The 23662-nt window shown below is 39.9% G+C and overlaps 1 protein-coding gene across 1 annotated transcript in view; it reads right to left on the bottom strand.

The window, feature by feature from the left end:
* LOC126101470 (prisilkin-39-like) overlaps window positions 1-6350 on the bottom strand; it is a 41887-nt gene extending 35537 nt beyond the window's left edge. Inside the window, exons 1-2 of the mRNA XM_049912120.1 lie at window positions 6158-6350; window positions 4130-4283 (exon numbers count right to left, since the gene is read on the bottom strand). Of these exons, the coding sequence (XP_049768077.1) occupies window positions 4130-4283; window positions 6158-6350 (347 nt within the window). The remainder of the gene's footprint in view (window positions 1-4129; window positions 4284-6157) is intronic.
* Window positions 6351-23662: the final 17312 nt, after the last annotated feature.

The following is a 23662-nucleotide window of genomic DNA, read 5'->3' as shown; positions in this document are numbered from 1 at the left end:
TTGTGTAGAGAAACATATAGAAGCATGTGCCTGTGAGCTTAATTTAAATAAAGGCACATTTATAATTGTAACTGTATATAGATCCCCATCAGGAAATTTTCATCTATTTCTGAAAAATTTGGACTCCTTGTTGTGCTATCTGTCAGACAGGGGGAAGCAAATTATTATTTGTGGGGACTTCAATGTAGATTCTATGAAAGAGGGTAATAGGAAAAATGACCTTGAAGTATTACTCGGTTCTTTCAATTTGACACCCATTATTGATTTTCCTACTCGGGTGGTAAAGGATAGCAGCTCACTGATAGATAGCTTCTTTATAGACCAAGATAAGTTTAACCAGATAAATGCTCAGCCTGTTGAGAATGGTCTTTCTGATCATGGTGCACAGCTAGTTACAATATATGACATAGCTCCATTCAGCAATACTAAACAGTCCTCCAAAGTGGTACGTTCAGTCAACGATTTAACAATTGCAAATTTCAGGGAAAGCCTACAGCAGTTAGACTGGGATGAGGTGTACCGTGAACCTGATGCCAATTTAAAATATAATTTATTTCATGACATTTTTGTAAATGCATTTGAAAACTGCTTCCCCAAGAAAATAGTTAAATATACTCGTAAGAAACCTCGTAACAAACTTTGGCTTACTAAGGGTATAAAAATATCTTGTAACCGGAAAAGGGAAATGTATCTGACAGCAAGAAAGAGTAGTGACCCAGAAACTCTCAAACATTATAAAAACTACTGTGTTATATTAAGAAAAGTTATTAAAAAATCCAGAAGTATGTGTATCATGTCTGAAATCAGCAACTCTGATAATAAAATTAAAACAATTTGGAATATTATTAAAAGAGAAACAGGTCAACCAAGAGCACAGGAAGACAGTATTACCATCAAATTGAATGAAAACTTTACGAACAAAAAGTCAGAAGTTGAAAATATTTTTAATAATCATTTTCTAAATGTTGTGGATATAGTAGGATCCAGGTGTTCATTAGAAGATGCTAGGCTGTTAATGGAAGAGGCCATACCTATGCAATTTGATACAATTGAAATCTCACCCACTTCTCCCTCTGAAATTAGGAAAATAATAAACTTGCTTAAAAGCAAAAACTCACATGGAATTGATGGCATTTCCAGCAAAATACTAAAAGCTTGTTCTCAACAGATAAGTAAGATTCTCAGCCACCTGTGTAATAGCTCTCTGGAACAGGGCATTTTCCCTGATAGACTGAAATATGCTATTGTTATACCTTTGCATAAAAAGGGGGATAGATCTGATGTCAACAATTACCGTCCAATCTCCCTTCTAACAGCTTTATCCAAAATTTTTGAGAAAGTAATGTATTCAAGAATAGCTTCACATATCTGTAACAATGAAGTACTAACAAAATGTCAGTTTGGTTTCCAGAAAGGTTTTTCAACAGAAAATGCCATATATGCTTTCACCAATCAAATTCTGAATGATCTGAATAACCGAACACCACCCATTGGGATTTTTTGTGATCTCTCAAAGGCTTTTGATTGTGTAAATCATGAAATTCTGCTAGACAAGCTCAAGTATTGTGGCATGAGTGGGACAGTGCACAAATGGTTTAATTCGCACCTAACTGGAAGAGTGCAGAAAGTTGAAATAAGTAGTTCTCATAATATGCAAAGATCAGCACATTCCTCAAACTGGGGAACTATCAAGAATGGGGTTCCACAAGGGTCAGTCTTGGGTCCTTTGTTGTTCTTAATATATATTAATGACTTGCCATTCTATATTCATGAAGAGGCAAAGTTAGTTCTCTTTGCTGATGATGCAAGTATAGTAATCACACCTGACAAACGAGAATTAACTGATGAAATTGTCAATACTGTCTTTCAGAAAATTACTAAGTGGTTCCTTGTAAACGGACTCTCACTGAATTTTGATAAGACACAGTACATACAGTTCCGTACAGTGAATGGTATGATGCCATTAATAAATATAGACCTTAATCAGAAGCATATAGCTAAGGTAGAATATTCCAAATTTTTAGGTGTGTCCATTGATGAGCGATTAAATTGGAAGAAACACATTGATGATCTGCTGAAACGTTTGAGTTCAGCTACTTATGCAATAAGGGTCATTGCAAATTTTGGTGATAAACATCTTAGTAAATTAGCTTACTACGCCTATTTTCACTCGTTGCTTTCATATGGCATCATATTTTGGGGTAATTCATCACTGAGGAATAAAGTATTTATTGCACAAAAGCGTGTAATCAGAATAATAGCTGGAGTCCACCCAAGATCATCCTGCAGACATTTATTTAAGGATCTAGGGATATTCACAGTAGCTTCTCAGTATATATACTCTCTTATGAAATTTGTTATTAACAACCAAGCCCAATTCAAAAGTAATAGCAGTGTGCATAACTACAATACTAGGAGAAAGGATGATCTTCACTATTCAAGATTAAATCTAACTTTGGCACAGAAAGGGGTGAATTATACTGGCACTAAAGTCTTTGGTCACTTACCAAATAGTATCAAAAGTCTGACAGATAACCAACAAGTATTTAAGAAGAAATTAAAAGAATTTCTGAATGACAACTCCTTCTACTCCATAGAGGAATTTTTAGATATAAATTAAAAAATATATTAAAAAAAATATAAAAATAAAAAACACAAAAAAATGAAAGAGTTGTTATATTAACTTAAGTATGTTGTTAAATTAACTTAATTATGTCATGTATTAGAAAATTTGACTCGTTCCACATCATTACGAAATATCGTATTCATGATCCTTGGAACTAGTATTAATCTAATCTAATCTAATCTAATCTGACATTGAGGTGTTGTTTGAGGTGGAGGGGTGGTCTAAAACTTCACAGCTAAGACTGTCCAATAAATCGCGGGTCTGACCTGCAGTGTGAGGTCTTGCATTGTCATGGAGAAGAACAATTCCCTTCGTCAGCATGCCGTGTCTTTTGTTTTGAATCGCTCTGTGCAGCTTTCTCAGGGTTTGGCAGTATGCATCTGCGTTGATGGTGGTTCCTCTTTGCATGATGTCGACCAACGAAACACCATACCTATCCCAAAATCACCGACGCCATGATTTTGCGCTGTAACAGAGTCTGTTTGGACTTCACCTTTACAGGCGAGTGTGTGTGTCTCCATTCCATACTCTGTTGCTTCGATTCTGGAGTGATATGCGATTTACGATCTGACTCAAGAAGCTGTCACCTTCTTCGTGATAACGAGTCAAGAACTTCATCACACACTCAAATCTTTGGTTTTTGTTGTCCTCTGTAAGGAGTTTCTCGACCCAATGGGAGCACAGTTTCCTAAACTTAAGGTGTTCAGAAACAATGTTGTAAGCACTGATCTCGACATGTCAGGAAATTCGTTTGGGAGACCTGTTATTGTGAAGCGTCTGTTCTCACGAATCCTCGCTTCAACTGAAGCCACCGAATCGTCTGTAATCAAAGAAGGGCGACCAAAGTGGTCCTCATCATGGACGTTGACACGGCCATCTTTGAATTCTCGTACTCCCTTATGCACTTTACTTTCACTCATAACAGTATCACCGTACACTTCGCAAATCTGTCGATGAATGTCTGCAGCAGACAGATTCCTTGCTGACAAAAACTGTATCACTAAGCGAACCTTGCATGCGCATTTTAAAAGCACAGAACAGAACCGTACATGTCAGCTACAAGCAGAAACTGAGCACAGTTGTTCCTGAGGCACGCCAGTACACGACGCACGCGCTCGTTGCGGTATGTGCGCGAACTACTAGTGTCTACAACAAAACGGACCTTACTTGAAAAGCACCCCTCGTAGTAGAAGAGCAGAAAGTCGTGTGGAGTGAATGGGGGACCAACGGAGGGAATAATAAAGGTAAATGACGAACATTAAAAATTAAAAACAAGCATTTCTTTAGACTTCAAGCATTTATTGAATGATTTAAGGTAGATGAACCAAATTACTGTCACTGTGAGTATAATGTGTCGGTTTCAGAACAACAAAAAGAGAGCTTCGCAGCAGTGTTGATTTGGTAATTCAGCAGTCATAGACGCAGTAATCATGAGTGGTGGATGAGGGATGAGACGCTTATCTTCACCAATGGCTGTGGCCATGGCCGTATCCAAGGCCATACCCGTGGTTGTAGCCATATCCATATCCTTGATGGCTGTACACGGGGTAACTGTAGTGACTACCATAGCCGTGAGCTGGGTAACTGTAGTGGCTATTATAGCCACGAACAGGGTATCCATGGCCAGCGTAACCATAGGAACCATAGCCATGTTTACCTGAAACACAATTCATATGAATGATCTATTTATCATGAATAGCCGTTAGTGCATCATTTTGGAAAGACGCATTATGTTACGTGAATATAGTAGGCAAATGTAAATTTACTTCCAGAACTGTTATGAAGAACACATAATCATTGACCAGTAACACAGAAGCAAAAATTCGAAACTAAGGCTGCTAACACGTTTCACATACATTATTCAAAGCATGTACTTCATGAGAAAAGTAGAGTTATGAAACATTACATGCATGCAGTTGTATTCTTGATTCCAAGGAGTTGTGTGATACAGATCTCTTCACTAGTCTGTTCTGTGCAAATCTCGTTATCGTTCTAATAGTACTGTGACCTACATTCAATTTCACCTATTTCTGTAGCCAAGCGTTGGTTTTCTTCCTTTTACAGCCCTCTTCTCGCCTCTTCATATCTTCCTCCATTCCCATTCCATTTTCACTATGCTTAATCAAGTTATCCCGTTCAAATTGCAATTCTCCCCCCCTCCCCCCTGTTAGATTCTGTAGATCTTCATTAGACATATTCTATCATCCGTCAAGCCTGTTTTAGTCTTTTTAACTACCGGTTTCGGTTCACTTGAACAATTCGCAGAACTGTAGATAAAAATAAAATAACAAACCAACATATCCTATGAGATGTACAACGTTGCTGTTACGTCATATCTAAAATCAAAAGTACCATTTCGTACATAATTGTGTCAATTCAAGGAGTACATGAAGGCAGCGTGTACATATTGTAGATCTTTTAATATTAATAACAGCTGCAAATTTGTTGAGGATATCAATGATATACTCGTCGTAATACCAGGGAGGGACCACTGGCGTCATTGGACTACCAATTAATATACAAATAATCCCGTGAGAGAGGAAACACAAATCAGGAAAATTAATATCCTTACTAACAAAAAATAGCTACAGGTGAAGTTACTGAACTACTGTAAGTATTGGAACTATAGTTGTCTTTGCGTTTTAGGTCAAAGTATTTCGGAGTTTCTCCGAAGACAGTATGTCAAGTTTTGCACATCTTCATTAGTATTCCGATTTGCTCGTCTAAAATTCAACTTCCTAACACCTAAATTTACATTAGATATTAAGTAATTTCTATTTTTGAGAACTGCTTTTCTTGCTATTGCCAGTTCGTATTTTCTATTCTCTCTACTTCAATCATCATTAACTCTCTCGTTGCTAAATATAACAAATCTACCGCTTTTAAAGTCACGTCTCTTTTGTGTTACCTGATTTGAATCGACTACATTCCAGCCTCATTTTTATTACTAACGTTGAAGTTCAGTTTCCTATTACTCAAGACGCTATCCATTCCCTTCAACTGCTCTTCAAGATCATCTGCTTCTCTGACAAAATTACAATGTCATCAACAAATCTTAAAATTTTGATTTCGTCTCATTGAACGCTAATTCCCTTCAAAATTTACTTTTGGCTTTCTTTACTGCTTGTTCAGTGTACAGACGAATAACATTCGGAATATACTACAGCCCCGTCTCACGCGATTTTAAAGCACTGCTGCCCCCCCCCCCCCCCTACACCCACGTACATTTTCTTCGGCTCTTATAACAAGCAGTCTGTTCTTTGTACACCTTGACTTTTCGCTCCCAGTATTTTATCCCGTCCCGCTACCTTCAGAGTTTTAGAGGGTAGATTCCGATCATCATTGTTAGAAGTTATCTCTAAATCTACAAGTGCTACAATTGTAGTGCGGATTTAGTTTTCTATAGTCAGTCCTCTAAGATGAATCATAGGGTCACCATTGCCTCGCATGTTTTTACATTTCTCCGGATCGCACACAGATCTTCTTCCAGCTCGTAACAAAACTATATGGTGAAGAACAGGGGCTACTTACCAGTGTTGTACCCGTAGCCAGGGTACTTGTAGCTGTACGGGTAGTACCCGTGTCCAGGGTACTTGTAGCTGTGAGGGTAGTACCCGTGTCCGTGTGAGACGGCCAGAGGGTAGGAGGCCTCACAGCCACACAGCAGGGCCAGGCAGGCCACTGCCAGAAGGCACACCTGTAAAACAATAAGATACACGGACATGTAGGTCTCCAAAGGCACGTGTGTCTCAGGATCGCCTGTGAGTCCTCTAACGTCGTCTGAAATACACGTTACCAAATTTGTAGATTATTTTGGAACACCCTTTATGGGGGATTTCGCATGGTCTCATTATCCACCTTCATAATGCAGGCAAGACTTAAGAAAAATACGAACACCATCATAGGATCTGTCAACCCAGAAACAGGGTTCTATAACATACACTGTAGAGCCGAAGAAACTGATACAATTACCTAATATCGTGTAGGGCACCCAGGAGCACGCGGAAGTGCCGCGCCAAGACGTGGTATGGACTCCACTAATGTCTGAAGTAGTGCTGGAGGGAACTGACACCATGAATCCGGCAGGGCTACCCATAAATCCGTAAGAGTACGAGGGGCTGGATATCTCTTCTGAACAGTACGTTGCAAGGCATCCCAGATATGCTCAATACTAATCATGAATGGAGAGTTTGGTGGCCAGTGGAAATGTTTAAACTCAGAATACTCCGGGAACCACTCTGTCGCTATTGTGGGGTGTCGCATTGTCCTGCTGAATTTGCCCAAGTCCGTCGTAATGCACAATGAAACTGAGTGGCTGCAGGTGATCAGACAGGATGCTTAGGTACGTGTCACCTGTCAGAGTCGTATCTAGAGCTGTCAGGGGTCCAATATCACTCCAACTGCATACAGCCCCGCACCGTTACAGAGCGTGCGCCAGCTTAGTCCCCTTTTTGGGGACACTGACTCTTGTAGAAGGCTCAGCACTGAAATCTGCAGTAGTGTGGCAATGGTCGCATTTCTGTCACGTTGAACGATTCTCTTCATTCGTCGGTGGTCTCACTCTTGCAGCATGTTTTTCCGGCCGTAGCGATGTCGGAGATTTGATGTTTTACCTGATTCCTAATATTCACGGTACGCTCGTAAGGGGAAATCTCTACTTCATCGCTACCTCGGAGATGCTGTGTATCACTGCTCGTGCGCTGACTATAACACCACGTTCAAACTCACTTAAATCTTGATAACCTACCATTTTAGCAACAGTAACCGATCTAACAACTGCACGTGGCACTTGTTGTCTTATATAGGCCGCAGCACACAATTCTTTGTGTTTACATATCTCTATATTTGAAAACGCATGGCTGTAGCAGTTTCTTTGGCACTTCAATGTAAAATTGACCAAACTATTTGAAATTTTCCGAAAGAAGGGGAAACTATGTGAAAAACATGGGTAATGCACAATATTTACGAGAAACAAGACGGAATAATGAGACTGGAAGCCATGGATGAAATCTTCCCCCTTTATTGTTCAAACCGTACATCGAAGAGCAATGAAGCTCTAGAATCTGGAATAATAGTTGGGGTGAAAGGACATCAATGATTAGTTTCACTGTTGACATTTCTGCCCTCTGAAAAACTGACGATGAATTACAGCACTTATTGAAGAGATGAATAGCGTTGTGAGCACTGAATATATGCTTGCTGAGAGAATATCGCAGAAATAAAAGCAGTGGGGAGTAGCAGAAATTAGATTGACAACAAATTTAACATGAAAACTATTGGACATGTAGTAGACGATGTGAAAGAATTCGGTTACCTTAGAAGAAAAATAATGTTTGAGCAGTGACACGTGTGACTCAGATGTGAGGTTCAGGGCTAAGTTAGAATTTAACCTTAGACTCCAGTGGAACGATGGAACCTGGTGAGAAAATGTCCACTTATTCTAAATATAGGTTATAAGGGGTAGGTATGGTTCGCTCCTTGTATAAAGAACTCAAGACATCTATGCCGCTGCATATGTTGTAAATGGTTACATCTATCGAAGTCACAGTCTAGTCAACGAAGGAAAATTAGGGGAAACAATCGTTTAGTCGCAAATTTTTGCACGGTATTAGGAGGGAGTGCCATGAATAACATGCTAAATTCTTCTTCGTGGTGTGTTGTTGCTTCTTATGACGTAGTGGGGTAGATAATAGGTAGTCACCTGCTCGCTCTGCAGTTTGGAGCCCTATGGAGGAGGGAATTGTATGAACATAATCCGGCGACCTAACTTACCACGGACTTTTAACCGACACATCTCCTCCACCCTTCACGCTGTTACACTCCCAGAACACAATTTATCCTTTAATGCGGCTGTACTGCACTTAGATATGATACAGAAATTTAATATTTATTTTTAACCGACTTATTTACAGATGAACAATAATTTGATACCGTCAGAACAACATTTTTAATAATCTGCGATATTTGCATCCCCGGAAAGCGGAAACTATTAGTGCTTTAAAACATGTGTAGAACTTTTTTGTAAAAAATGTAATGTACATTAATTTTGTAGAGGGAAACATTTTCTCTAGAAACCACGACTTTCGATGTTAATCGAGGAAAATATTTAAAATACCATATAGACTCACAATACCAACGCTCACACACCACCGATCAGAGTTTTTAGTATATTGTTCACGACACTCCCACCTAGTATTGTGTGAACATTTGCGACTACACGATTTTTTTCTCAAGTCCAGCTGTGTTGGTCTCTGTTGACTGGGCTATGACTACATAAGGAAAAGGGCAGGAATTTTCCATAGCTCAACTGGAGCAAATCGGATATGCGTGCATGAAAAAAAAAGTGAAAACTTGATGACCTGAAGCAGCCTGTGAGGCGCTGAATAGTGAGGCATATTTCTGTACTCGATATTTTTGTAAGGTGTTGACATTGAAGTAGGTTACCGTAAGAGTATCATCTTGTGAGCACCTCTGCTAAAGCCGACCACTTAAAAGTAAGTCTGCCTTGGAAGAAGAGAAAGTTTTTCTTATAAACGACATTGACATTTGAAACCGCCTCGCAGACCAAAACTATGCACTGGTACTCGAACCTGCAACAGCCGCCCTACAGCCGAACCATCCAAGCACGAGTGACCACGCGCCCTCACAGGCCTTCCTTCCCCTTCCCACGGGTCGCGAGTCATGGTTTGGTGGGTCGGTCAGTGGAGGACTTGCCCGCGGAGCGCATGGATCCCAGGTTCGACTCCCGGTACGGCAAACTGTTTTTGTCTGGCACCAAGTGTCAGATAAGCGCACACTCCGAAGCAAAGTTGAAATTCATTCTGGGAAATGAAATTAACTCTATCGTAATACGCAGTTTCAAAACTTATATCATTCTAGGTTCTTCACTCTATCGATCAGCACGATAATGTATTTTTCTTAAAGCGTATTTCGATCTATGCAAGATTCCTATTTAATACAGAATATATAAATTTGGAATACATAAAGTGATATTAATTATTTTGAATTATTTGGTAAGACCATATGTTAGAAAAGCGTTTTGCCGGTTGTTTCAGTTTTGAAGGGAACTTGTGTTAATTACAACATACGAATAACTTGGATGTAATATAATGAGATTGTGGTGACAGTAATAGGGGGTTAAAATTCTCTTTCATCATGACAAATTCTTCATCACCTACACGGGCGGAAAAGTACGTAGTGCCACTCTTTCAGACCGACTTCTAGCAAAGTGGGTGATATTTTTGTAACAGGTTGCGATTTTCTCAAAAATAGGCTGTCTTACACTGTGTAGTTGGAATAGGACGACTTAAAGTGATACGTACTATTTACCTAGCACAGTTGGTATTCCTTTATGATTTTCATCGACAACTGTGGTAATCACTACAAATGTTATATTTCACATTTATTTCACTGTTTTTCAGAAAAAATGTAGTTTTCGGTGCTGACGCAGGTGACAGAGTCGCAATGCATTGTTCTACAGAGAGGGTGGTTACTGGGTGCCTTATATTTATATGTCACTATTTCAGACTGGGTCCACATGTCCGTTTTACACTGCAAATGACTATAAGTCGCGTTACATAAACACTTTTATCCTTGGTGAGATTTTTGGTACGGTTAGTTAAATTCAGATTTCCTTTTTTTATGCCCACTGTTAAGTGGTACGCTAAAAAATTAAGTCTTCACCGCGTAGGTTATTTTGTACCAGCACTTTTCAGTCAAACTAAGCTACTAATTTGATTCGTAATCCGAAACCTTGTATATGAGGGGCCGTTTTTATAAATTCGTGCCTCAATCGGTGAAAATGGGCCCCGTATAGGCTCACTTCGTGGTAAATCATTAGCCCCAGACTGAGGTAATTACCCCCTGAGGAGTAAATTTAAATTTTCTGAGGGTAAAAAGTAAACAATTTGTTTCTGATTCAGTAATGAAATTAAATTATTTTCAAACGATCATTACTATTATCACCATTTTCGTAAAATTCTAACACTGATTATGTAAGTTATCAATATTTGCTTTTTCTCAGTTAGCAACATTAATGCGGTGGAGCTTACACGTTCGTCACATAGTCCAGCAAGTCACATAGTCCAGCAAGAACACACATATGTTGTGCTTTGTCTAGTACATCACTGATGATAAAAATTACACGTATACGTAACAAATGGTTAATATCTAAGAAAATGTCTTCCCCAAATTGTACATAGTACCTGCAGTACTCCAGAAATTGCTTCATTATTCGTTTCGGAAATGTAATTGTCGTGTGACTAGGGCCTCCCGTCGGGTAAACCGTTCACCGGGAGCAGGTTAGCAGGTCTTACGATCTGACGCCACTTCGGCGACTTGCGTGTCGATAGTGATGAAATGATGATGATAGGACAACACGCAGTCCCTGAGCAGAGAAAGCGATGTACACAGTATCACTATTATTATTATTATTATTACTATTACTACTAGTGTTTGGTCAGACAGAAAGAATTAACTGCCTGAAGTTTCCAATTTCTCCTAGTTTTGAAGTAAGGAGTGCAGCAGTCAAATGATTTACGAAGAGTAAGTAGAGTACACATATTTTAATTTGGTTGATGTTAAATGGGGTTGCAGTGTGCAGGTCAAGCAAGTGCCGCAATGGAAAGTAATACTAGGGAAGTGTGTTTTGTAAGAAGTGTCTACACTCACTGTGGAACTTTCTTGTCTGGGAAGGAGTTATGGGTAGCACTTGCGATGCACTATGAATTCCTCTGTCATTCATTCTAACCTCTCCCCCCACCCCCAACACACACACACACACACACACACACACACACACACACACAAACTAAATAGCATTCATCATTTTAAAAACAAAAGTACTCCAAAGAAAGTCTTTCATTATACAGTTTAGCCGCTAAAGTTGGTGATATGTGGAGGAGGAGGATGCAACAGCGGGGGGGGGGGGGGGGGGGGGGGGTCGGGAGTCGGGCGTACTTGTAATATCTGATTGAACTCAGGGGTAACTTTCTAAGAAAGGTTAGGAACCACTGGTGTAGAGGAAGTTGAAATTTACATCAAATACTAAGGTCTACGATTCCTTGGAGGCGTAAAAGATTTAACCTTCTAAGTCAATGCAATCAAAAGATACGGCCATTTACGTCACGTATTGTGATACTCGTAAACTCACTCATCAAAACTTGTAGATGAACTGTTTATACGCATAATTAAGTTCGTTTGGAACCTTCAGAGCGCGAGTCCTACTCGGACTTGACCGGTTTTTTTCTGTTCGGATCCGCTTCCATTGGTTGATTGGCGACTCCATGTTGTCTTGTGCACTACGACCAGATAACAGGTATACTTGAAAAAAGAGACAGCATTGGTCGTATATTTTTTACTATCGCAAAATCGATTTTCTGTCACTGAGTGACCATCTTTAGTGCTGTATTGTATTACTTAAATTAGGATGCACTGTTGTCACTAAGCTTACGGCAATCATATAGACTCATGATTGCCGTAAGCAATGATTGCCGTAAGCTTAGTGACAACAGTGCATCCTAATTTAAGTAATACAATACAGCACTGAAGATGGTCACTCAGTGACAGAAAATCGATTTTGCGATAGTAAAAAATATACGACCAATGCTGTCTCTTTTTTCAAGCTTCCATTGGTAACGCAATTTTTAAATTTAGTAGAAACCCTGAAACGGAAAAGGGTGTTAGCTCCGGGTGATTTATTAGTTAAAGGGAAGATAAACTGTATTCAATATTAGTCCAGAAGAATAACATAGCTCTAGCGTGAGATCGAAGCTTGCCTGCGACACTAAAAGTCCTCTTTCGACTTGGTAGTTGATTATGAGAGGATCGGAAGAAAATTTTCAAGTTATTTCAAATATATATACTTTTTGAAGACGTAGTTATAAATTACGTATGGGCACTTTACACAATCTGACGAACGCCTTTGTATCCCTGATGATTATGATGTTGGTTTGTCACGTGTGGCTACCTAGTCACCTAATGAGAAACTACATAATTCACAGAACGCTCATAAAAGAAATTCAAATCGGAAAAAGAATTTAGAACCTCGACTGTTTGTTCAAACTTCTAAACAGGATTTTTAAAAGGCCGCTGCTCGTCACAATTTTTTGTAACCTCATAAGGCAAGGAAAGACATTACAAAGATATTTAACATAGTTCTACATAGATCTTAAAGTAGTTTTATGGCAAAACAGAATACAACTACTTTAAGATCTTCGTACATGAATGTCATAAGTTTTTGTATTGTCTTTTTTGTCCGATGATGTTATACCTCGAAAGTTGTTCGAAGATTAAATAATTCGAGCAAGTTGATGAAAAATTTTTACTGGCAGTGGGCTCTTAGAAACCAATTCTAAATAAAGAAGATTATAAAAAATTAAAAAGACCTAAAGAAACATTTACGGACATATAATAAATAATGCAGAACACTGCAAATCTCATCGGATTCTCCAGGAAGCCTATTGATAATGAAACCTGCATACTAGTGTACGTCTTTCTTTATAATGGCGAAAGAAATGTTATCCAACTGCAAATCGCATTCCCGTCCAGTGTCCACTTCCTGACCACCTTTTCAATGATCACACATTATTCACGACAAATACTCTTAGAGGATAAATCTACATGGATCACAGTGAACCTGGATGCACTTGAACAACTGTCTGCTCGAAACCCGTGAACAGACACCATAGATAGTACTCATCTTCATTTTTTTGAGGTCGGGGATTGAGGATACTATTTGTACGTCCACAGAGTACCAACAAATTATGATTCCAGATGGTATAATACAGTGGAATCATGGAAATCAAACAAGTATCCGTAATACCGAAGAACGTTCTGCGTAGCTAAAAACATTAAATTGAAGAAAACAAAGAATCAGGTGCATTCCTGCATTCATTTTTTCACAAAAAGTTATACAGATCTTGGCTGTTCTAGATATTTAAATCTATTCTAAAGAAACGTGGAGAGCTTATTTTGGATGATCGCCGCAGCCTATAAAAGTTCGAAGCAATACCTCATTTCCACCGGTCTTTCAGGCTATGTTAACCTAACAAATGGTTCAAATGGCTCTAAGCACTATGGGACTTAACATCTGAGGTCACCACTCCCCTGCACTTAAAACTACTTAAATCTAACTAACGTAAGGTCATCACACATATCCATGCCCGAGGCAGGATTCGAACCTGCGACCGTAGCCGCAGCGCGGTTCTGAAGCGCTTAGAACCGCTCGGCCACAGTGGCCGGCGTTAACCTAACAGCTTGGTGGAAATTATGCCTTTCTTTGAATGTGAAAAACGTTTGATGTCTCTTTCAGTGGGGAATATCTGTCGAGAATCTAATAAATAACACATTAAGTCGAATCATTTGTTATGACAAGTGACTTCAGAGTGAAATATAAGACCGGCACCTTGCTATGACCTGTGAATGACTTCACAGAGTCGACCTTGAGGAGAGAGACAAGGCGGGATTGAGTCGGTACTTACCAGTGAGAAAACGCGAGCCATTGTTCTTGTGGACTGAAATTTGAGGTCTGACAATGAACCGTGCGTGGTGGTGGCTACTTTATACTCAGCAGGGCTGCCGACGTTCGCAATTCACGAGCGGCTCGCGGCTACAACGTTAAACAAGTGTGTGGCCTTCTCTACAAAAAAATGAATGACAGCAACGTGTGCATATGTCAGTACAGTCTTACGGCTTGTTGTACGATGCATTTAGCTTGTGCTGATAACAGACTCGTCACAGCTCGCTACTGCATTCCTTACTGCGTTTACTGAAAAGCTTGAACAGAGGCGCAGCACAGATGGCAATTTCACGCTATTCTTAAAGCTAGAGAACGGAATATAATGCTTTAATTAAAACCCAAAATATTTAAACCGCCGACTCTGACAAGAAGAAGAATTACGTAAAATATCTCTTTTAAATGATAGATAATAATTCACTCTTTTAACGAGTCACCGCGAGATTTTACTGGTTGAAAATGAAGTACCGAAAAATATATAAAATATAATTTCTCTATAAAGTTAAATTTACGTGCTACTTTTTATCTCAGTATATAACGTGGAAAAGAAGTAATCGACACCAAAAGAAGAATCGCCATGGCCAAACACGCTATCAGAATGAACGTGTTTATTTAACAAAGTAAATGTGTTACTATTAATTTTTCCCAAGCCTCATTCCATAGAACTCAGTACTTTTTATAGAACTCCGAATGCTTTAAAAATAGTCTACTCAAACAAGAGAAGACAGGAAGTAAAAAGTATGAGCAACAACCAAGCACGCAGGTATGTGATCAGCACATCAAATATTAATCCTTCGCAATAAGAGTATCTACGTGAGACACTTATGACTGAAAACAAATACTATAATAATGTAATATTACAATGTTTCACGATATTTGGTTTTAGGTTACCTGCAAATGCGGGTATTATTGTCACTCCTTGTCAACGGAACTAGTCGTTCAGTCAAGTCTCTGAATTACGTACCGGGTCACAGCGGCCTACAGTGTGACTTAGTAATGTATTATTTGTATCAAGACATTCTACACGGAATAAATTGGTTTTCTTTCAGCATCTCCAAACATTATTTTTGGTACTTAGCCCTTTCTGAATTTCCAGTCTTCAATTACATAACTGATATTTATAACGGCCAAAGTTGCAAGCCAAAAAGGCAGTGCTGGTTTCGGCGGTTAGGTGTCATCTTCAAACCTTTACCACTTAGCTGTGAAGTGGTAACCGTTGTCGTCGTGTTAAAATGTAACTAAGTTTAAAGGACGCAAGATGAACCAGGACGACAAGAACCACCAATTGCCTACATTAAATCGCAACAGTTCCTGTAATATTTAATCATGGAGCAAAGGGATATTTAATTTTTGCAGATATAAGAGCCTAAGAACATGAAAAGGAGGAAGTGGGTAGAAGGGAGTGAGACAGAATGAGTAACCTCTATCTAATAAGTACATTGAGAAAAATTTGAATGATACCAAAGAGAAGTTTGGAAAGAGGATTTAGTGGTTAGGGAGAAGAAATAAAAACTTTATGGTTTATTGATGACATTGTAATTGTGTGAGAGACGGCAAAAGACTTAAGAGAGCTGTTGAATGATAGTGTCCTGGAAAGAGATTATAAGACGAACATCTACAAAACCAAATCAAGACTAACAGAATGTTGTCAAAATAAATCAGGTAATGCTGAGAGAATTGGATTATGAAATGAGACACTACAAGTGATAGATCAGTAACACTATTTGGGCAGCAAAATAACTGACGATGACAAAAGTAGAGAGGATATAAACTGCAGACTGACGATTGCACGAAACTTGAAAAAAGGATTTTGTTAACCCCTAATACAAATTTAAATGTTAGAATGTCGTATCTAAAAGTGTTTTTCTGGAGCATAGCCTTCTGTGAAAGTGAAACGTGGACGATTAGCAGTTGTCATAAGTAGACAACAGAAGCTTTTGAAGTATGGTGCTATAGAGGTATGTTGATAATTGGATGAGTAGATCGAATAACTAATACGGAAATACTGAATATAACTGGGGAATAAAGAAATTTATGGCACACTTGATTATAAAAAGATATCGGATGATACGGCACATTGTAAGGCTTGAAGCAATAGGCGATTTGGTAATGAAGGGTAATGTGAGGGATCAAAATTGTAGACGGATACGTAACCACGAATACAGTAAGCAGGTTCAATTGTATGTAGACTGGAACAGTTATTTGGATGAAGAGGCTTGAGTGAAGACCAGCAGATCAACAAGAACAACAACAACAGCAGCAGCAACGAAGCGCCTAATTTATTATTTTTTATCTTTAACATTTCACTAGACATACGTACAATGCCGGCACTGAAATGTTGCATATTACTTTTCAAATACCGCAGAAATGTTCTGCCTGTCTTCAAATGGTTTCCAATAACGAAGCTTCCTGGCAGATTAAACCTATGTGCCGGATCGAGACTCGAACTCGGGACCTTTGCCTTTCGCGGGCAAGTGCTCCACCATCTGAGCTACCTAAGCACGACTCCTCACAGCTTCAATTCTGCCAGTACCTCGTCTCCTACTTACCAAACTTCACAGAAGTTCTCCTGGAACCTTGCAGAACTAGCACTCCTGAAAGAAAGGATATTGAGGAGACATGGCTAGCCCACAGCCTGGGGGATGTTTCCAGAATGCGATTTTCACTCTGCAGCGGAGTTTGAGCACACTCCGCTGCAGAGTGAAAATCTGATTCCAGTTCCCAATAATGTTCAGCAAGCACTTCTATTACAGTTTCGTGTAGTCTTGACGAACATGTTACGATTCCAGATCCTCAGTTCTGTTCTTTCAAGGCCTACCGCCATGTCAATTGCCAAAGAACTCAACAGAAGTAGTAACGCACCTGAATGACGTCACAAATCCCACCAGAGCACCAATAAAGATGTAATCGTACCAGCATTGCATGCAGTTATTTCATAGACCCACAGGCCGTTCACATTCCAGCCAATCCAGTTTTCTCCTTTCCTCTGACTGACTTCACTTCATTACTCCGTTTCACTTATTCAGATCTAAAAAGCTATTCTAGGATTTCAAACAATGTCAGCGACTCCATAAGATTGCTACTAATTATATCGAGTTCGTGTTCTTGATTGTACGCTTTACTAGCTCCTTGTATTTGTAAACATTTAAAGTGATCTTGTCTACACCTAGACAAAATACCGTGTTACTCGTCTGAAGCAACGAGGATGAAAGTATTGTATCCTTATGTGTGGTTCAAAAATGGTTCAAATGGCTCTGAGCACTATGGAACTTAACATCTGAGGTCATCAGTCCCCTAGAACTTAGAACTACTTGAACCTAACTAACCTAAGGACGTCACACACATCCATGCCCGAGGCAAGATTCGAACCTGCGACCGTAGCGGTCGCGCGGTTCCAGACTGAAGCGCCTTTAACCGCTTGGCCACACCGGCCGGCTTATGTGTGGTATGAATGATTTTGAGTAGAAGTTTTTATCACCCATCGAGTGATGGGTCTACGTGAGAACTTTAGCTGTCATACAAGCTTATTCACTGGACTCGACATATTCTTCGCAGATATGGTTGACATAGTTAATTTTTTTGAAGGGATTCAAAATTATACAATCATTTGCACAATCATCATGTACTCTGACGTTACAGAAAATTGATCACATCACATAATAAAAAAGCAACCTCTCTCTCACTCTCTCTCTCTCTCTCTCTCTCTCTCTCTGTCTGTCCGTCTTCTGTCTCTCTCTCCATCTGTGCTATCACACGGATATCGTTACATTAATATCCACTAAAATAGGTGCCTGATGACCATAACGACAATAAAATCTATGTACAAGGCAAATCTGATAATCTTTCAGAACGATAATGAGACACGGTCAGTCGTTGTTTCCGTTCAAGCGTTATTAAAGCAGGTCCAGATTTCAGCTAGTAATTAGCCACTATCAGTGCAGTATTTCGGAGTTGTTATACGTGTCCTAGTACGTCTACACCTGTTGTTCGGGCTTCAGTCATGATTTCGTTTCCAATAACAATAAAGAAGGCGCAACATAAGAGAGAGAGAGAGGAGAAGAGAAAATAGACAAAGACGAGAGGGGAGGAAACGGGCAGAGGCAGGGGGAAGGAGAAGATTGACAGAGAGAGGAAAGTGGAGGAGACAGAGAGGGTGGTGGGGAGAGGAACTAATGGACAGAGATAGGGGGAGGAGGTGACGCACAGAGAGGCGGGGGAGCACGAGGACAAAGAGAGGTGGAGAAGGAAATGGACTGAGTGGAGAGGAGAAGGAGCTTAGGAAGTACATTCTATTTCCATACATATTTAGCAATCGCGAAGCATCGCCAGGTTGGTTATTATAATTACAAAATGCACCCCGAAGTTTTACGTGCACGCACTTAAAACATTTAACACTAGTAGAATCAGATGGCTGTTTTGAAAACAAAAACTCTGTGTTTCTACGCGTACGATAAAATCTACCCCAAGTTTCTCCCTTTATTCATGTATAAACGGGATGAATAGTTTTCAAAGAGACGGTATTTTCACAAAGCGGTCACAGAGTTGTTCGAGAGTACTTTCTGAAAGGCATTAAACAAGGTTATCAGGTAGCTGCAGTAAATCTTGACTTCCTGAAAGCATTTATTAATAAACTAACGATGATTATCGAAAGTACGATAATATTTACGCGATGCCAGAGAATTTGTCACAGCACTGACGATTTCGTGGTAGGGAGCACGTAGCATATTACCTTAGATGGAGTGATCGACTCATAGAAGTCACGTCACGTGTGGCTCAGGGACTTGTATTGGGACCTTTGATGTTCATGGTGTATGTTACTGATCTTGTGGACAATATTAATAGCAACCTCAGACTTTTCGCAAATAATGTGGTTGTCTACAGTGAAGCACTGACTGAAAGAAAGCTGCACAAATATTTAGTCAGATCTTTACGAGTTTGCAAAGTGGTGCAAAGCTTGGCAACTTGGTTTAAATGTTCAGAAAGGTGAAATGTTGCACTTCACATAACGAGAAATAGTTTTCTCTTATGTATACAGTCTTTATGAGCTATAATTGGAATCGTTCTGCTCGTACAAAATACTGAATGTAAAAATTTAAAGGAAGATGGAATCTAACTATCAAAGCGGCGCAGCCGTGGGTGAAGGAGGTGCCGGACTTCGGTTCCTTGATAGAATGCTAGGAAAATGGAAAATTCAATCACTCTAGGAAGGCAATTGCTCGTAAAACACTGGCGTGACCCATGTTAGAATATTGCTCAAGAGTGTGAGATCTGTACCAAATAGGACTGACAGGGGATACTGAATGGATGCAAAGAAGGGTAGCACGAACGGTCACAGGTCTATTTGACGCGTAAGAGGGCGCCTTGGAGATGCTGGAGAAACTTTATTTACGGACGCTTGAAGACAGACACCACATATCGCGTGACAGCCTTCTTATAAAGCTTCAGGAATCACCTTTAAGTGATGAAGATATAGAATACAAATGTATCCCTCCCGTTGGGATCGCGAAGACTAGAATAATTACACCGCGCACCAATCATTCTCCCCCGCTCCATACACGAATGGATCAAAAATAACGCTGAATACATATATCTTGGAAAGTCTCTCTGCCACGCACTTCACAGCTGTTTGCATAGATGTAGATATAGATACAAACACCAGTGCGCATGCTGGGAATTACCGCGACTCGTTAACCAAGGAGACAGCGGTAAGTCGTCAGTGCCCTAAAACTCACAGCGCTTGTAGAGGGTGGTTCTAATTAAACATTCATTGCTTTAAAGGGTCTCCATGAAAAATGAGTTACCGTACCACAATAAAACTTTTTAGAAACGTTTGTAAGGAAATTCTAAAGAAAAGTAAAGAATAACCATTGAAAAAAATACATTTTAATTTCCACATCAGAGGGTGGCATTTGTTAATGTCGTACCATGTTTACGTTCCACGGTACCCATATTGCTCAGTGTGACGACCATTTACATCCACGAAAACCTGGAAATGGACTAGATTCCATTTCATAGTTGTTCGCAGCACTTTTCGAACGGTGGACCGTGGAATGTCCAGCCTGGTGACACAGCTCGTGAAATGCTTGACGACCGCAATCTCTTAAATCTTTTATTTCAGATATGTTAGAGTGTATTAAGGAACAAGTCCTGAAAATTTCATCTTCCTACTATAAATAGACTCTGAGGAACTGTAATTAATACAGAAAAAATTGAAGTTACCGGAAATGAGCTTAAAAGTTCTTACTTCAGTGTATGCCTGCTACATAGATAATGTCATCAGAATTGCCCACGAGATTCCTCTTGATGGATTTCCTATGTTCTCTTGCCATCTTTGCATAGATTTTACTATATAGTCTGAAGACCTTAGCCGTTCATTATCTAAACAAAGTATAGCTGCTGGAGTTCGTTATCATGCTCAGAGCACCATTTGATGGAAAACTTTACACTCTGTTGAGTGGCAGGTAGTCTCTTTCATGTCACATGGTTCACATCCTCGTCTGGATTTTAACTCAAGCCGTGAAGACATTTATTTAGTAGCCGGCCGCTGTGGCCGAGCGGTTCTGGCGCTCCAGGCCGGAACCGTGCGACTGCTACGGTCGCAGGTTCAAATCCTGCCTCGGGCATGCACCAATTATCTTCCTTTTGGACATAGCCCCCGTTGGGGATTCATATTACTTGAAGGTGTATGAAAAAACAGAGTCGAGACTGCTCCTTTCTTCGTTCAGTATCTGTTGTATTCTGTCTAATTGCTAGACCATAGCACTTCTAAATATGGTCTGTAGCAGCGTTTGTCAGTCTGCTTTTCCCATCTAAAGTTTCTCCATACCTCAATTTCTTGCCTGTCATACTAGCCTTGAGCCGTTGAAGTCTTGATTCCATTTTTTTCTGAACGTGGCCAGCACACTCTAGTTTGAAACTGTTCATATTTTTCCATAGGGCCTCAGTTTCACAACTTCTTCGAATGCTTTTGAGTCAACATCTTCAAGATAATTTATGTATTTAACGCTGTACCATTTTTATGAGCGTTGATAAATACTTCTTACTCCTGAAACTTCCATATCACCACTTGAACCATACTAGTTTACTATGCACTCTTCTTCATGTTTATTTTTCTTTTTATCCTTGCATCTGCAATGCTTGAAAGGTATTGCCACACCAACTACCTTGCCAGTGTCCATCTGTTATATCTGTTACAATACCATTCAGATCAATGTGTCCTCTCTGCTGCCAGCTCCCATCAACATCCATGTACAAGTCCCTGTTATAATTATTTTCAACAAAAATTTCCTCAGCAGCGTCTTTCATTTTTTCCTGTGCTACATCTTCAACAGTAGAGCCTATTTCAATTATGTGTTTGCAAATTTTGACGGTGGAGCAGGGAGTTCATCGCACCACATAACATGGCATCTGCAGCCCTGCCCTTACCTGTCTACCGTAATCCACAAACCAGTCTAATGTTTATATCATATAGTTTACCTGTATCTACAGTAGCGTGTGAGGAACTGAAAAAATGTGACACTGTGTTTGCAATAATTGCACATCAACTAGAATTCACAAGCAATTCCTATATTATGTTCGTTTTCAGTTAAAAATCAAGTCTTCAAAAATGGCTCTGAGCACTATGGGACTTAACATCTGTGGTCATCAGTCCCCTAGAACTTATAACTACTTAAACCTAACTAACCTAAGGACATCACACACATCCACGTCCGAGGCAGGATTCGAACCTGCGACCGTAGCAGTCGCGCGGTTCCGGACTGAGCGCCTAGAACCGCTAGACCACCGCGGCCGGCAAAATCAAGTCTTCCATATTGTTTTGTAGACTTTGTTCCTCGTATTATTCTTCACTTCTTGGTACTTTTCTTTTTGAAGTACTTTCAGGTGTAGTGGCAGCAGCAACACTCAGTGTACCACTACCACTGCAGAGATTAGACGCTGCTGGGACGTCAAATAATGGTTTAGGCGATGAATGAGACTAATTCTGGGCACCCTTTACATTCCTCCACTAAGGTACACGCTTTTTAAATGCCTTGAGACTAGGCCTTGGCTTGCTGAAGGGAAGAATACTCGATGATTTCATCAAATAAAGCTTTCACAAGAAGCACATGAATTTACTCACAAAGGGAACATTGCAAATGGTGCAAAATCGATTGTCAACTGTCTTGCAGTATAGCCAACAGGAAAAGTAACTCTCATGCTCAATTATATCTCTGGCAAGGCAGGCTAATCAGGCATGTTTCGCGTCTCACAAACACCGTGGGGAACATCGTATGCCGTAATTTTTTAAAAAAACGACTGAAAATACTTTTATACGCATTACCTCAATTTTTATACACAATATTAAACGACAAACTCTGAATTTTTCTAAATGCATTTTCCCAAAACTCGACGTTGTTATCGAAACACTCATTCCACATACCTTTAATCCGAACTTTCGAATTATGTTCCTGAGCCCCGGTATGGAAAGATAAACTCACCGTATTTTTTAAATGCGTCAGTATTGTCGAAGAGGAACAGCACTATTGGTGTTGTTTTAATAAAACAGCTTTACAAGTAGAGCCCTCCTCACGCTGTACAGATTCATGTTGCCTGTATGCAACTGTAATGTGTACTGACGCTTGTGTTTCAATCCTATGTTGCTGTAGCAGTACCGGCGCCTAACTCCAAGTCATGCAACCAATATTGCGGCGCAGTTTGAACATCATTGCTGTAATATGGCATTGCAGTGCCTGTGTTATTCTGAATTACGATGCAAAGTTCTTTTGGACACTCATCGTAGTTCAGAATGACACAGGAGCTGCAATATGGTATTTATACGCCGAAACTTGGCATTTGACTTTCAAGTAAAATGTCTCACGTGTACGGGAATATACAGAGTGATTATAATTAAATTTAAACGTTCGAAACGCTGTAGAAATAAATCCACTGGTCAAACTGACGTCAAATTGCAACGGAATATTATCGAAGAAGGGGTAAAAAGTATAGCAGAAAAAAAATAATGTGAAAATTGATCAGTAGATGGCGCTTTATGCATCATAATACGTAAATGAAAGAACCTGTCATGCGCACGACCCACTGAAGTTGGTATAAACACGCCGGGTACACGGCTTTTCCTCCTTTCGAGTCTGCGACGTTAGCCATGGCTGTCTCAATGTAGGATCGCGCTCTGCTTGTAAAGCTGTATTACAAGAATGATGACTGTGCACACGTCGCTCTGCAGAACTCCCAGACACTGAAAGGTTTGAAAAACGGCGTTGGTCCGATGACTACCGTGGGTGTGGAGAAAATGATTCGGAAATTCGAAAAGACGGGTTCTTTTGGTGTGCAACCTGGTAGAGGGAGGAAACGAATTAATTCGACGTCAGTGGAAGCAGTGGCCACAGCAGTGCAGGGGGAGACGAGTGGTGGTGTGCATACATGTAGCACACGGAGAATTGCCCGAACATTGGACAATCCCCTTGAGGACGGTGCGTAAAATCCTACGAAATATCCTTCTTTGCTATCCATTCAAAATTACCCAT

This window comes from Schistocerca cancellata, chromosome 9 (genome assembly GCF_023864275.1).
Source record: "Schistocerca cancellata isolate TAMUIC-IGC-003103 chromosome 9, iqSchCanc2.1, whole genome shotgun sequence".
Taxonomy (NCBI): Eukaryota; Metazoa; Arthropoda; class Insecta; order Orthoptera; family Acrididae; genus Schistocerca; species Schistocerca cancellata.
Note: the sequence above shows the minus strand (reverse complement) of the source record. Positions and strands in the feature narration are given on the sequence as shown.